The sequence below is a fragment of the Quercus robur genome, chromosome 8, assembly GCF_932294415.1.
Source record: "Quercus robur chromosome 8, dhQueRobu3.1, whole genome shotgun sequence".
Lineage (NCBI taxonomy): Eukaryota > Viridiplantae > Streptophyta > Magnoliopsida > Fagales > Fagaceae > Quercus > Quercus robur.
In genome coordinates, this window is record NC_065541.1 from 49,971,267 (window position 1) to 49,987,427 (window position 16,161).

General features: G+C 36.3%; 2 protein-coding genes and 1 non-coding gene across 3 annotated transcripts; 1 reads left to right on the forward strand and 2 right to left on the reverse strand.

The window, feature by feature from the left end:
* Positions 1–184: 184 nt before the first annotated feature.
* On the reverse strand, positions 185–256 carry TRNAC-GCA (transfer RNA cysteine (anticodon GCA)). Its single transcript has one exon. It is a non-coding gene; the product is annotated as a tRNA-Cys (tRNA).
* Positions 257–3,271: 3,015 nt separating this feature from the next.
* On the forward strand, positions 3,272–6,706 carry LOC126696851 (pyruvate dehydrogenase E1 component subunit alpha-3, chloroplastic). Its single transcript, XM_050393578.1, has 3 exons — positions 3,272–3,763; positions 4,590–5,370; positions 6,051–6,706. The coding sequence occupies exons 1-3, from the start codon at positions 3,521–3,523 to the stop codon at positions 6,326–6,328; spliced, it is 1,302 nt and encodes a 433-aa protein (XP_050249535.1). The 5' UTR covers positions 3,272–3,520; the 3' UTR covers positions 6,329–6,706.
* Positions 6,707–11,614: 4,908 nt separating this feature from the next.
* Positions 11,615–15,567, reverse strand: LOC126696850 (conserved oligomeric Golgi complex subunit 4). The gene is made up of 3 exons (XM_050393577.1): positions 15,373–15,567; positions 13,584–15,221; positions 11,615–12,519 (listed from the first exon to the last, which is right to left on the reverse strand). Exons 2-3 carry the CDS (start codon positions 15,198–15,200, stop codon positions 11,890–11,892), a joined length of 2,247 nt encoding a protein of 748 aa, XP_050249534.1. The 5' UTR covers positions 15,201–15,221; positions 15,373–15,567; the 3' UTR covers positions 11,615–11,889.
* Between the last annotated feature and the right edge of the window lie 594 nt (positions 15,568–16,161).

Here is a 16,161-nt window from a genome sequence, read left to right on the forward strand (position 1 = left end):
TTAAAAGATATGATAAAAATGAAAAAGTCACTTTGAAGGATAAAACAATTGCAATGGTAACGAGCACCGACCGTGTGGGAAGTGGAACACCGAAAAAAAATTATATTGAAGAAATAAAAAGGGTGGAGAGACGGAAAATAATATAGAAAATTAAAAAACAGAGAAAATAAAATTACTAACACTAAGGGCCCTACCGGGTTCGAACCGGTGACCTCTTGATCTGCAGTCAAATGCTCTACCACTGAGCTAAGGACCCTTTTGATAGTAGCTCCTCCTATTTATTTATTTAAATAACATATATTCGTAATACTGATAATCTCACCGACCTCATCCGGTGGACGGTGCCACGTTTGAACTTTGGAATCTAATCGCTATCCTTATGGTCACACACCGTAGAATCTCCTCAGTGGGACCCACGGGTGTTAGACATTTCTCATTTTCATTGCACTCCAAAAAAGTAATTTGGTTCCTAAACATTTGTGATTTGTTACAATTTCAGTCTCGTCCTTATGAATTCATTGAATTGTATCAAATCTGTTTATTATATTTCAAATCAATATTTATCAACTATTAAATTTATCAAATCCATTTTGTCTTTCTAAAGTGATTTTTAATTGACTTGATTTTAAAAGTTAAAGATATGAAATTAATACAATTAATAAATAAAAGTACAATACTATTTTGACTTTTAATAAAAACTAGTCGCTAACCCGTGCATCGAAAGCTATTGGATATGAGATTTTAAAAACTTTTCATTAAACTTCCCACCACAAAGATATAAAAAAAAATGGAAAAAAAAGAAGTCAAAATGTCAAAATTGTTGTGAGAGAATTTCACTCTACAATAACCTAGTGGTATATTGCACGGAATCTCTATTCATGAACGGGTGATGTTTAAGGATGTAAAAACCAATTAACTAAATTGTTTGATGAATATATACATTACAATCTATAATATAAGCCAAGAAATAGCAAACGAAAAGGAAACATAGAATGTGAAGGCATCTTTAAAGATTTTGCATAAGTATCAAGAAATATATTCACACATACTATTAAAGTAAACACAAACACAGACCATACACAAACTACTATTAAAGAAAGAATACAAAAACTAAAGAGAGAAAGCTATGAAGAGAAATTTTCGTACCTTGAGAAAGAAGTGTTTGTAACAAAAGAATAGTTTGCGGCACCACTCGCAGGTTTATAAATATATAGGAGAGTAAGTCGGAACCTCCTTCATTGTGAAGGAGTTTGCATTGCATACAAACATAATTTAGAGACTTCCACGCCACTTTAATAAACTCCAATTCCTAATGAGACTCTTAATTCATGGCAACCGACTAAGTGGCATTAATCTTACTATACGTCTCTATATATGATCTTCTAATATCTATCATATAAAATCAAATTTTTTGTTTTTTTTTTTTTTTTTTTTTGTTTTTAAATAATGTAGACGTGGAAAAAGAATTTGAAATAAAAAGAATATAAAATAAAAAGAAAAAGAAAATAATAATGACGTGAAAAATTGTGAGAGTTTCAGAGGTTTCGGTTTTATATATATATTGATAAAATAAAAAAGAACAATACTAAAGCTACACATATTTGCAGTTTTGCACACAATAATTTTTGGACAAGGTTTTTTTTTGGGTAAATTATATATTTGATCCCTATCTTTTACAACATATTTTAATTTGATCATTGATTTTTCAATTGTGTCAATTTGATCCCTAACCTTTTAGTATCGTGTCGATTTAGTCTCTTCCATTATATTTTAGATGAAAATTGCTGACATGATAAACGGCCAAAATAAAATTTTAGTTTATTCTTACATCAATGGAAGCTAGTTTTTTATTTTGGCGATTGGATACGTCATCAATTTTTATCCAAAAGATAACGGTAGTGACTAAATTGACACGATACTGAAAAGTTAGAAACTAAATTGACACAATTGAAAAGTTAAGGATTAAATTGAAATATAATATTTAAAATAAGGATAAAAAACGTAGTTTACTCCTTTTTATTTATTTATTTATATTTCACTTACTGGCTTGCTGCAAATGTGCACTTGATCCCTTTTTAGCTGCCAGCACGAGCATCGCTCTTGGTGGGTTTGCCCTTGTTCAAATCGTGGGCCTTTTTCCTATCCAAAAAAAAAAAAAAAAAAAAAAACGTGGGCCGTTTAACCTCTATAATTTGTGTTTTGTTATCAGATTGATATTGTGATTAATCTGAATGTTCCCATTATACTTTTGTTGCAATTCTCTCTTGAGAGAGACTATGGTTGTCTCCCAGATTATACACCTTGTAATTTTGTTTTTTAGCAACAAATTTCAACTGATTTCATTCAAAAAAATGCATAGAAAATAAATTGAAAACATTGTTGTTGCAACATTTTGTTTTATTTAAAAAGGTTTTTGTTAACCAGTATTCTTGTGCACTCATTAAGGAGGCTTTAAATGGATCTCACTTATTTTGAGAAAAGTCATTTAAATTAAAAATGATATGCTTTCTATAAAAAGTCAGTTGACTTCATTAGAGGATTCCCATCCAGTTATGCATCATATATACATTTTATCTTCCCAAAGCACCATTTTCTTTATTTTACATTTTCAACAATACACCTTACATCTCATTCTTTATTTTACAACCCATCTCATTAAAATAATTTATTTTCTTGCCACATCAACAACAATTACACTAGAAACAACACACGGCCAAACCCACCACTACTACCACCTCCAACCAAAACACCACTGCTGCACGCAGTGACCCATCATGACACAATGCCGAGAACCACCCCACCAATTTGAATTGGAGAGAGAGAAATTTGCCACAGTAAAATCTATATTTAAATTTTACTGTGTAGCTGAGTTGTAATTTTTTTGCATTTTGCATTTTCAAATATGGGGTGATTTTATATATTTGGTAATATATTTTGCATTTCAATAAATTTTACATTCTCACATTTGTATAATTATATAATAATTCAACCTTTACGAATGTCATAGACACCCATCAACTGAACAAACACAAAAACATCCATGGAAAAATCAATAATGTCGAATCACAAGACACAACAAATGCCACACACATCTTTATAACAAAGAAAAAAGAAAAGAAAAAAGAAAAGATGACATTAGCAATAAACACACTCAACTGACTTTACAAAGCCCCAATTAATAGGATTTGTAATTAGCTATTGCAAATGGTGCTAGTGTGCTACTACTAATAATAAGTAGGTTGGAGTTGGGTGGCTTTCCCTTTCCCTTTCCCATTTCCACAAGCCTTTGTTTTTCCTTTCAATATAAAATCCAAATCTTGCCCCCACACCCACACCCCAACGCTCCAGGCGGTTATTTCCACATTTCCCTCTCTCGTTTGCTCCGCCCAAATCTTTTCCCTTCCCTTCATATACATATAAACTCTCCTCTCATTTTATTTCCATTCATTTCCTCAGCTCTTTCTCTCAACCCATTTTCTCAGCTCCCAAACACGTAAAAAAGAGACAGAAGGGAAAGAAAATGTCATTGACGACGTCCACCAAGTTCGCTCAGCCCCTTCCTCTGAACACCACTTCGTCCAGATCCAAGGAACACAAGCTCTTATTCGGTCCTTTCAGAACAAACTCTTTCCTCGGATCCGCTCACAAGCTGCGCTTCAATTCTCTCTCCAAATCCAATCAAACTAATCTCCACCGTCGATCCGCCATCGTTGCTGTATCCGATGTTGTCAAGGAAAAGAAGTCCAAACCCAGCACCAATCTGGTAATCATCCCACAACCCCATTTCTCCTTTTTGTTTTTGGTTTTAGTTTAATGCGAATCGTTAACAGGCTTATGAGAATTCAATCATGCAAAATCCTCACTTTCTGGGAAAATTTTATTTACCCAGAAAGCTGACTCAAGGAAAAATAATTTTAAAGGTATTACCTTTGAAGGTTTATAAGTATTGGGTAGCTGAGTTTTATTAGTATTGGGTAAGTGAGTAATCAAATGGTGCGTAATTAGAACTAGTTGTTTAATTAGGTGGATACTATGTTCATAATTTGCAACCAAAATGACACAGATCATAAACCTTTTTCCCTTTTTTTTTAATTTTTATTTATTTATTTTAATTTAATGCGAATGATTAACACGCTTATAATAATTCAATCATGCAAATCCACACTTTCTGGGAAAATTTTCTTTACCCAGAAAGCTGACTAAAGGAAAAAAGAATTTTAAAGGTATTTGCCTTTGAAGGTTTATACGTGTTGGGTAGCTGAGAAAGTAATTGGAGCGTAATTAGAACTATTTGTTTAATTAGGTGGATTCTTTGATCATAATTTTCCACCAAAAGGATATAGATCATAACATTGAAGTTTCTTTGAAAAAAAAAAGTTTTCATTTTGGTATTTGTTTTAAATGTTACTGATATATTTCTTAAAACTTATATTTGAGAAGATTTTATTATATAAATATATATGTTTCATATGAACTTTTACTAGTAAAATGATCTCTTTTATTGGAAAGAAGATTTTGGTGGAAGTATTTTCTAGTGAAACAAACAAAGTCTGAGATTTGTCTTTGCGTTTGGTTAATTGGGTATTCAGCTGATCACGAAAGAGGAAGGCTTGGAGCTCTATGAGGACATGGTATTGGGGAGAGCTTTTGAGGACATGTGTGCCCAGATGTATTACAGGGGCAAAATGTTTGGTTTCGTTCACCTCTACAATGGCCAAGAGGCTGTGTCAACTGGGTTTATCAAGCTTTTGAAGCAGGAAGATTCTGTGGCCAGCACATACCGTGATCACGTACATTCGCTGAGCAAAGGGGTCTCTGCTCGTGCTGTGATGAGTGAGCTCTTTGGAAAGGCTACTGGGTGTTGCCGAGGCCAGGGTGGTTCGATGCACATGTTCTCAAAAGAGCACAACGTGCTTGGTGGCTTTGCTTTCATTGGTGAAGGGATTCCTGTGGCTACTGGTGCAGCATTTTCCTCCAAATATAGGAGAGAGGTATTGAAGGAGGCAGATTGCGATCATGTGACAGTGGCATTTTTCGGAGATGGGACTTGTAACAATGGCCAGTTTTTTGAGTGTTTGAACATGGCAGCATTGTGGAAATTGCCAATTGTGTTTGTTGTGGAGAATAACTTGTGGGCTATTGGGATGTCACATGTGAGGGCGACTTCAGATCCTGAGATTTGGAAGAAAGGGCCTGCATTTGGGATGCCAGGTGTTCATGTTGATGGTATGGATGTTTTGAAGGTTAGGGAGGTGGCAAAGGAGGCAATTGGAAGAGCTAGGAGAGGAGAAGGGCCGACATTGGTGGAATGTGAGACATATAGGTTTAGAGGACACTCATTGGCTGATCCTGATGAGCTTCGTGACCCTGGTGAGCATTTGACATTTTTTTTCCTCTTTTGCATATTTACCTTTGGTTATATTTAATTCTTGAGTGTGACATGTCTACAGATTGTGCATTTAAACAGCTAGTTTTAGTTATGCCTCTTGGTATTGTTGACTTTTGTTTATTTATTTTTGGTCTATTATGTGGTTGAACTTGAACCAATTCAAATGACGCTGCCCCATCCTTGGTGTTGCATATGCCATTTGTGTTGGAAATTTTAAATATTCTGATGTTACATCCCTTGTTGGATTATTGACTTGAGGAGAATTTGGGATGGCTGCTTAAATGCTAAATAGAGCCTGCTGGGTCTTTGCCTCATCTACTAGATCATTTACTTTTATTGGAAGAGGCATGTCAATTAGCATGGTTGCATAGCATTGTCAAGTGAAAAAATTTTCTGGTCAAAAGTAAGAGGATTGAGCTTTTGGATTCCTAGGACTTGAACTGGTTTGATTGTATTAGGAGCAGGGATTCCACCCCCACCACCCCCCCCCCCCCCCCCCCCCCCCCTCCTTCTCTTGTCTCTCTTAAAATGGAGGATGCATTTTTAGGACTTGATAATAATATTAGGCCCTGTGGCCTATATGAACTGGATGACCTTTAATTTCTTCTGGTATATTATTTTTCTCTTATGCGGTGATCAATGTTCACCTCAATTTTTGCAGCTGAGAAGGCACACTATGCTGCTAGAGATCCCATTACAGCATTAAAGAGATACATGATTGACAACAATCTAGTCACTGAACAAGAGTTGAAGACCATAGAAAAGAAGATAGATGAGGTGGTTGAGGATGCTGTTGAGTTTGCAGATGAGAGCCCTCATCCACCTCGCAGTCAGCTATTGGAGAATGTGTTTGCAGATCCAAAAGGTTTTGGAATTGGACCTGATGGGAGATATAGATGCGAGGATCCCAAATTCACTCAAGGTACTGCTCATGTGTAACCTTTCAAGCCCGGACTTCAAGCAATATGTCTTCTGGTTTTAGTCCATGGATGCGTGGTTTATATTTGAGCTTTCACTAGTGAACTTTCAAAAATGTGTCAGCTTTTCTAATATAAGCAGGATTTGTTATTTAGGTTGCATTCTATATTTCCAATTTTTTATTTTTACTTCACTTTTTTGGTATAATTTATCACGTTCTTTGGGACTAGCATTTGGAATGGCAAGCTCTGAAGGCCAGTTTCATATTCTGTGTGCATCAAGATGTTCTATATCTTTGTGTTCATGAGGGTCCCGTTTTTATAAGTTGTGTTTTCTTGTAAGTTCCTACAGTAGTGCTCCTTCACTGAATAAGATCGTTACTGGACAACATTTCATTTACCTTTGTTTTCATGATGGTCCGTTTGGATTAGCTTTCTACTGATTTTTTACTTTGCAGGCTTTTAAAAAGCAGTAGATAAGCAGTAGATTGAAAAATTAAAGCTAATCCACGGCCACAAAGCTGTGCAATGCTATTTGGGAATCCCTGTCCTAAATCATGCGGGCCGCCTCATGGGCCCAAGTTGCAGTGCTGCTGGCTGCTATGCAGATGCAAGTAACACATGGTGGCACTATTGATTCATATTTTATTTTAATTAAATTTAAGATCCCTATTAAATATGTAGTTTCATTAAAGATTTCAAACAAAAAAAAAAAGTTGTCCAACAGGAAGTCAAGTCTTCCAATCTAGCAGAAATCTCTTGCAGAGGAGCATGAAGCATGAGGTTCTACCATATGATGCTTTATTAGAGTAATTTTACATTTAGTCTTCTATATTAATTTCTTCCTATTTTATTCAATGAGCTGATTTTTTATATTAGCCAAACAACTAATATGCCTTTATTATTTTAAATGCGTTAAATAGATTCAATGGACTTTTCAATTTTCTCTTCCATGCATAAAAGCTAAGTTCAATGTAGAATTGTAAGAGTTAGATTCAGTGAATTGGGTAATATGATTATTTGTCTTTACACATTTGTCCATTCAAAGCATAAATAATTCTATTAAAAAATAAAAATAAAAATCAAAGCCTAAATAACAATCTCTTTTAGAGTTGTTCTTCAAGAACTAAATCCAATGTAGAATTGCAAGAGTCAAATTCAATTAATATGATTATTTGTATCTACACATTTATCTAGTCTAGCATAAATAGCAACATCCTCAAGAGTTGTCTTTCAAGATAAAATTTGATGGAGCGATTTTTTGAGAACAAAGGAGTAAGAGTTTTGATTCGAAATGATAATAGGTCACTCATTACAGAATTGAGTTACAAAGGGAAAGCAATTCGGATTCAGATGAGACAAAACTAGCAACAACCATCCAGGCTATTAATTTTGCATTTGAGATAAGTGTAAGAGATATTATTTTAGAGGGAGATTTAGCATGTGTTATTAACATGCTTTGATCCAAGGAGGAAGATTTAGCATATGTTATTGATATGGTAGAGGCAGCAATAGGTATTATCCATGGTCATAAACATAATTTCATAGATTTTTATAAAATATTTTAAAATAAAATTATGTTGTACATGTGCATTATTGCACAGGACATCGGCTAGTTATATATAAGTATTGTGCGGCCTCAGACCATTTATCCCATGAAAACGGTGCTACTATTTTCTTCAACTAGAATTCCCAAGCTTTTAACTGTTTAACCAGGACAATGACATTTGGACCAAGAAATAATTACCATCTGTGTGAACTCAATTTGTATAAGGTTTATTGAAAGAACAACTGAATAGCTTTGATACTGTCTTGCAAGTAAAAAAAAAATTTCTCCTTCCACCAGGAACTTTGTTTTTCCCTGTTCGGAACGTATAAACCAGTTCACTACAATGAACACAGTCTGAAACACAGCATAGATTAGAAGTCGCATGTGAACAGTAAAAATGTGTATTACTACCAATTTGACTCGGGAATACATAATATTGGGTTTTTATTTATTTATTTATTTTTTATGCTAATTGAATACAACTGCATTCAGCTCACACCCAAAGCTACGTAGCCTACGTGGAGAGTTGGATCAGGTAGAAGCATTGACATAGGCCTTGCAGAGCTTGATTTTCCTCTAAGCTCGCCTCCACTTAACTTCAAGACCTAGAAATCCATAAGAGTATGATCTAATTAATCCGGAAACAAGAACGTGGAACCCTCTGATTTTGCATCAAATCTACAACTTTTAGGAGGCCAAGATAATTAGCTCTTTACCCATTTCCAAAACTGAAAACGAAGACGAGCTAATCTGGCCTCTATCCAATGGATATATATATATATATATATATTTATATATATGATGTAAAACAAGGATACCAGGCTCTCTTGTAAACTACCCAGCACTCCAGCAGAACAAAAGAGTAACTATTGGAAGAAAAGGGGGATTGGAAGATCTTATGGAAGTTGAAAATTCCTTTCGGACTTGTCATTTTTTTATGGAGAATCCTGAACAACATTTTTCCTGTTAACTCTCTTTGCCTAGTGAAAAGAAACATTGCTACAGATCAAATGTGTATCCTATACCAATCAGAGGAGGTAGACATGGATCACCTATTCCTCTCCTGTCCATTTGCTAAGGTAATGTGGCTTGGCTCTAGTCTAAATATTAAGTCAGATCTTCTACATCCTATCTCAATCATTCATTGGGTGCAACAATGGCTGCTGAATATAGAGAAACTTGACGTCTTAACCCTCAGTTTGAAAATACCTTAGCTGTAATATTGTGGTCTCTCTGGAAGAGCAGGAATCAACTACTATTTGAAGCTAAGACCCCCAGCCCTTATAATACATTAATGACTTGCAATGTTTTGAATGACAGGTACTACAAAGAATTCAGTTCAGAGAAGATCAAAACCAAGCAGACAGTAAACACCAAAATGGAGGGCCCGAAGTTACTCAACCAGATTGGCAGATACTTCTGATAGCTGGGCATAACAGGAGAAAGTTGAAAAGGGGAGGCATGTCTTATCTAGCAAAAGACAGGGAATGAAAGGAAATCTTCAAAGGCTGCCACTCCTTTAAAGATGCAATGAAAATGCAGGCAACACTTCTAGCCGCAAGGGAAGCAGTGCAAAAAATAACGATACCCTGAAGAAAAGTTACATACCTTTTAATGAAATAAAGCAAGGTTTGTAGAACAATTTTTTTCCCTGCATTAAAAAAAAAACATGGTTGTTGTGTTTTTTATTTTTTGAAGGAATTTCTATTGATTTTTTTTTTCTTTTTTCTAAACAGCCTTGTTCTAGGTCCAGTTAGAAAAAGGGCCAATCAGGCCTCATTATTTTGCGTAGATATCCTGGAACCGCAATGTCAATGTTTTCTTTGAGGTATCAAAGAAAAACAGAAACTGTTGTCATCATTCCAAGAGCCTTTAAAGAACTGCACTGCTCAATTTTTAAAAGAACATCAGAACTACATTGATAACATTGATAACATTTAAAAGAACATCAGAACTACATTGATAACATTTATAAACATCCTGCATTGGCCATAACATAAAATAGCTAAAAAAATGACAATAGTGTATAGAACAAGTCTACATGCCTTGATATATATATATAAACTGACTAATAACATAGTGCTACTAACCTGTGAATAATGGTGATGCCAGCCCTTTTGTTCCTACTAAAATGATAAAGAAAATTGGAAGAAGAAGCTAACACCATTTTAATCTAGAATCCAAAAAACGCAATTGAGTTAAGCTCTTAATGCCAGGGGGAGGGGCAATGAGGGGAAGAAAATTAACCATAGGCCTTAATACATGTTAGCATACATATTGGAATCCACATAATGCAAATCTTTAGGTATGTTATATGTATTTGGTGAGCATATTTGGTTGCCCAGGATTAACTGAATATGGTTTAGACTTCTTATTTTTGATATGTCACTACCTTTTAATCTCTCATGAGAGGAGTAACAATGCCATTTCAGTCAAGTCATGGCAGTCCTCATTTCATTTGCCACATCAACATTACTAAAGAAAAAATTCAAACAGATAATCATCTCCATCCCAAAATAGTTTGCATGAGCAAATAGTTCAAAGCAATCACTGATCTTGTTCTTGATTGTATAAAACAGTAGTTATTACTAGACCGATTTTTCTACGACCCATAGTACATATAGGCCTCATTTCACAAGGCCTATAATTCTCAAAAGCTTGCACCAGGTATGGGCCTAAACAATGCATAGCAATTTGGTTTCCTGTGGTTTAGAATTATTTTGCTACTATTGCATGGTTGATTTTTCAAATTCTCAGAAACCAATTGCTTAAGAAATCAGTAATTTGTCTTTTTGAATGCATTTCTTTCTAAAGTTCACCCTTTTTCTTGTATGAATGAGAAATTTTATTTAAAGAAAAGTAAGCTGCAACAACAACAAAACAAGAATTGTTCAAGCAAGTAGCAACAAACCAGTTGCATCACCCTTTGAGATCTAATCTACACCTCTAGGAACATAAATACTCTTACATAACTCCAGCGCCCTAATATCCCCCTGCATAAAAGTCTTAATGGCTTGCAACGTTCACCAAATCAAAAGAAAACAAATCCAAATCCCAAATCTCACCCTCTTCACCATCCCCATCTCAAAACACGCACACAAATATATTCATTTCTTTTTGTTTTTGTTTTTTTTTTTTTCTTTTTCTAATGTTTCAAAGCAAAGAAAGGAGCATGGATATAGCTGTATTCATATGATAATGTGAAATCTTACCATGGAAAAACCTTGGAATACTTCAAGAACACCTTCTACAACTGCAATTTACATATGGTGATTTTAGATGCATAATGAAATAGACTTGGAATCAGAATATACTCTTAAGGCTTTGTCAAGACTGGTAGAAGCTGACAACACAAAGGAGGTGACAATGAAAATCCGTAATTGGAGTAGGGAGTGAGTCTGTTTTATTTTGTAATGAATGAATCAAACTTCAACTGGAAATTGAGAGAGAGATTACCTGTCATGCATGTTTGCCAAAATACCAAAACAAAATAAAAATCCCAACTTGTGATGCTCGTCTGCCTCCTCTCTGCCAACCACACCACAAAGTTGACTCCATCCCAGCAACCAACCATGGCCTTTGCCTTGTCGCCATGAATTGATGTGTATTGACTCACAAATATCTCACTCAACAAAAATAATTATTCACGGGTTCTTTGCTCTTTTTATTTTAGGTAATAGATATAGATCGTAATACACTTTTAGGTTTAATCAAAATTAACTCATCTATCCATTAACAAAGGACATAGAATAATGTATGTGACTCACAACAATAATAACTTTCAGTATTGTGAATGTAAAGAGACAATATCAAGAATGTTCTAACTTCCAAAACAACAAAAATTGTAAAGGCAAAATTCCCATATTTGCTGCATAATTATGCTTTCACATTTCTTGAAGTTCAAATGAACTCAAGGCAATGTAGCATGAGGATACTGTGAGTATTTCATTCTGCTGAACAAAGACCAAGAAAAATGATACTAACAACAATAATAAAAAAATATGAAGGGAGAGAGGGGACTAGACAAATGGGAACTACAACTTAAGAGCAGCAATTGCTTCAGGTTTAAAATCAACCCTGAGACCCAATACTCGCCTAACTTCGGCTGGGGTTAATCTCCAGGTCATAGGTCCTGAGTTCTCACCCCAGAAATCTAGAATCTCAGAAACCTTCTCCAAGTTGAGGATTGTAGCCATTTGAGTAATACGAGCGAACTTATCCCTAACAGTCCTCTGAGTCATGCTTGAGAAATGGCTTACCAATGCCCTTGCATCTCTGTCGAGCTGAAGGCCTCCAAGTTGACTGAACCTTTTCTGCATCATGATCACTTCGAGCCTCTTAACGATGAAGTCAATGACCAAATGAACAAATGAGTCATAGTTGCTAGCAGTCATTAGTGGCTGAAGCCATGCCACATTTGTCTCAACAGCATGAAGAAGCCTCTGAACCCATGGATCATTCACCTCATTGTCTGCATATTCAGCCTCTGACAGTTCATAACTGATGGTTGCTACATTATCTAACACTGGACGGATTCGGGGTGTCACAGTTGCCACAAGCTGTTCCATGCCAGCATTTAGAGCTTGCTTGAAAGTGTTGCTCATATCACTCAATTCAGACAAACAAGATTTCACTTTTTCTCTATCAGCTGGTGCGGGGAATACCTGATAAAAATAATTTAAGTCTATTTAATGCAAAAAAGATGGGAAGTATTTTAACAGATAAGCAAGTTAATATTACTTGAGCATAGGAACCTAACCAGGTGTATAACCACATCAGATAATGTCTCACACAAATATATAAAAATGAGAAGAACAAAGCCTAAGAGAAGCATCCAGTATAAGAGCCAAGTTTTCACGTAGGGTCACACAATACAAAAAGGATAAGAAGGAAAAATAAGGGGTTGAGTATTAAAGAGGAGACCTGATTGATTTAGTATGGACTGATGGAACAATTGCTCCCTCATAAGAGTTGACAATATAAACCTGAACTCAGCCCATACCGGACATTGTATAAAAAGCATAAAGTACTAGTGCAACCAATTGAAACAAGTATGTCCAGAAAAAAAGACAATGATCGACACAAGATACCAAAATTTATTTCCACGGAAAAAAATAATGAAAAAAAATAAAGAACTACAGTGTCAAGCCCATTTTTATTAGTCTCATTACCCAAATAGTTCTTTATAGCTAGTTCCAAGTGTCAGTGTATCACAGCTTTCAACAAGCAGCAAAACTAAGCAGTAGGGGATGCTAAACAATGGTCTCAGTAGGTTGAAGGATCTTTCTAAATCTGAATAAATATCAGCAATAGTGAACAAAAATTGCCAAGACAAACTGGGCATTAGAGCATTATAAACATGACCAACTATGTTACATTTGGAATAGATTAACAATGTTACTTTTACCCAATCTTTTTCAGATCTCAGTAAATGCTCTAGAGCCTTGTCATTCTGTCTTAAAAGTCACTCACAGCCTTTGTTTAGATTACTGGGTTTCAACATATCTCATGAGCCAAATCCATATAGTATGTAACAGCTGCTATACAGCTTCAATTGGTTCAAACTTCAAACTAAGCATAGTTCTGTTTTAACTGGGTGCTAACTTGAAACTAATAAAACTTCAAATGGTTCAAGGTTCAATCTTCAAACTAAGAAGCATAATTCTGTTTTGATTGAGTTTAAACTTGAAACTAATAAAACCACATTGTGACAAAGTAAACCACTCACCTCAGCACATTGCTCTTCAATCTCATGTTTAAGCTTGAGAACATACTCGCCACTGACATCTATATTATTCAAAGCAGTGGCAATCTCCGTCCCAGTCTTGTGAACCGCAACACCAGCCAAGAACAGCTTGGCACCAAGGTTGGGCTCCCTGGTCTTGTGCTGCAAAGCTTCATGATACTCATTGCTCAACAAACTACTAGCACCACTGAGCACCGCAACCACAGAGCTGATATTGGAGGTGAAAATGGCCCTCCGCAAGCAACTCTGTAGAACATAAAAGACATCATCTACCATTGAAGTGGTCAAGCTATCTGGAACCTCCTCGTCAATCCTTATAGCCTTCCTCACATTCTCCACCATAAAGAAACCTTCTAGAACCACATAGAACCCGGTGATCTCTTGCACAACTTTGCTAAAGCTTCCACTCCGAAACGCCTTTGTGGCTCGCGGAAGTAACTCTGGATCAACTGAACTCAAGGCTTTGATCTTCGACACCATGAATTCCGTATAATCCTCACCCAATTGCATCAACGATAGTATTTCTTCCAAGTATGATTCAATCTCCCTCGGGTCAGGACCTTCGGATCCTCCTCCCACAGCAAGCAAATTCTTGTTCTGAGCATTGATCTCAGATGATAACCGGCCTAACTTCCTGAATTCCATATATTTCTTCAAGATCAATGAACCTCGCGAGTCACATTCTTCTTGAAGCTCGCAAATCGCATAAACGATCCCATCCTCGCCACATAGACCTCTCAGAATCTCACTGTTCTCTTCAATTGCCAAGACTATATCCTTGAACAGATTCGTCAAGCACGAAATGAAATTCACTTGGCTCGTCTGGTTTCCTTTTTGTTCCATCAACTCCACCATGTGCTCGAACTCCATTCTCGCTCTCATTGCAATCACTTTCTTCAAGTAACCGACATAGACCTGTAATCCCTCATCCTCCAATCCAAGCGGCGGGAAAATCCGGATAAACCGCAAGATCGCGGCGTGGTCACGTTGATCCACGGCTGCAGAGAGCTTCTTCCGTACAATTCCTTCCAATTGCTTCTTGAATGAGAGCATTTGGTCCCTCTGATGAGATCCAGAGTCCTTGTACTTGGCATCGATCTGGAAAAAGGTCTGAACGTAGTTTGCGGCAGACTCGAAGTCTTCGGAATCGAGAGCCTTGTTGACTCCGTCGATGCAATTGGATCGCTCAACAATGGCGTCGATGCGGTGGAGGGTGGAGTTCACGCGCGACTGTGCGAGGTCAAGTTCTCGAACCTTCCGGCTCACCTGATCAGCCAGCTTGGACGTGGAGGACACGTTGGAGAGCATGTACTCCGAGTCGGCAGAGACTATATCGAGTACCTCCGAAGATTTCTGGAGGTGGAGGAGTTGCTTGTCCAAATCTGAGCGCTGCGAGAGGAGGTTGTCAAGGTCGAGGTCCAACGAGCGCTGGTACGCTATGCACTCGTGGAGGAGTCGGGTCATGGCTCCGACATCGGTGAGTGTCCGAATGTGGTCCATCGCCTCCGCCGTACCGAAATCGATGGAGGAGGACTTCGTTCCCTCGTCGGATTCCATGGCTGCAGATCCGTTTGGCGTCGACGCCGTAACCTTCTTCATCTCGGGTCCCCCTCTCTTTCTCTGTGACAGCAACTCATAATTACAAAACAATTCACAGTCACAATCAGTATCAAAAAAAGAAGAAGAACGTGAAACACAGAGCTTATTAAAGTGATGGATTCTATTCTGAAAATTAAAGAAGGAACCAAAAAAAAAAAAAAAAAGAACGTACCAGCACTGCTTTTGGTTTTGAAGTAAAGGAAACGAAAAACTAGCTGTGAAGAAAGTTACAGAGAGAGTGTTTAGAAAGAGAAAATGCCACCATCTCCATACCCATTCACAATCACAGTTACAAAACCCATCTCCACGGCGAGGTCTGAGAGAAATGTGAGAGGAGAGAGGAATTGAATAAAATTTTACAAAATTGAATAAAAATCTACAAAATTACTCATATACTATCTTTTAGCACTTGGTGTCCGTACCCAACATTTTTAGCATTTAAAACATACGATGTGAGAGCATTAGCATTGAAGAATGCTACTCTATTCTATTTTACCATCCCAAAAAACTACTTTATCAATTATACCATATTATTTTACAATACATCTTACATCCAAAAACTCTATTATTTTACTTTTTTATTAAAATATTATTTTTTAATCTTTCTTTATTATTTCTTTCACATCATCACTTTTTTTCAGCTAAAGATCTTATTCCAACGGAAAAGGGTTGTAATTAATTTTTTTTTTTTACCATAGTGCTACAGTACACTATTGCAAAAAATTTTGCAATAGTGAGGTAAATCATTTTTTGATGCAAAGGTTTTTGAGTTATGAAATGCCAAAAAGGCCTTAGATATAGCATTAGCATTCTTCAATGCTAATGCTCTGAAGGTTTTTTTTTGGGTGTTTGATGGGACAAATGTCAAATAATTTGGCACTTAGCATCCCTGATGTTAGTGCTATTTATAAATCCTTCACATGGCAATCAGTGGGTTCGGGTTGAGCAAAATATAGTCGGG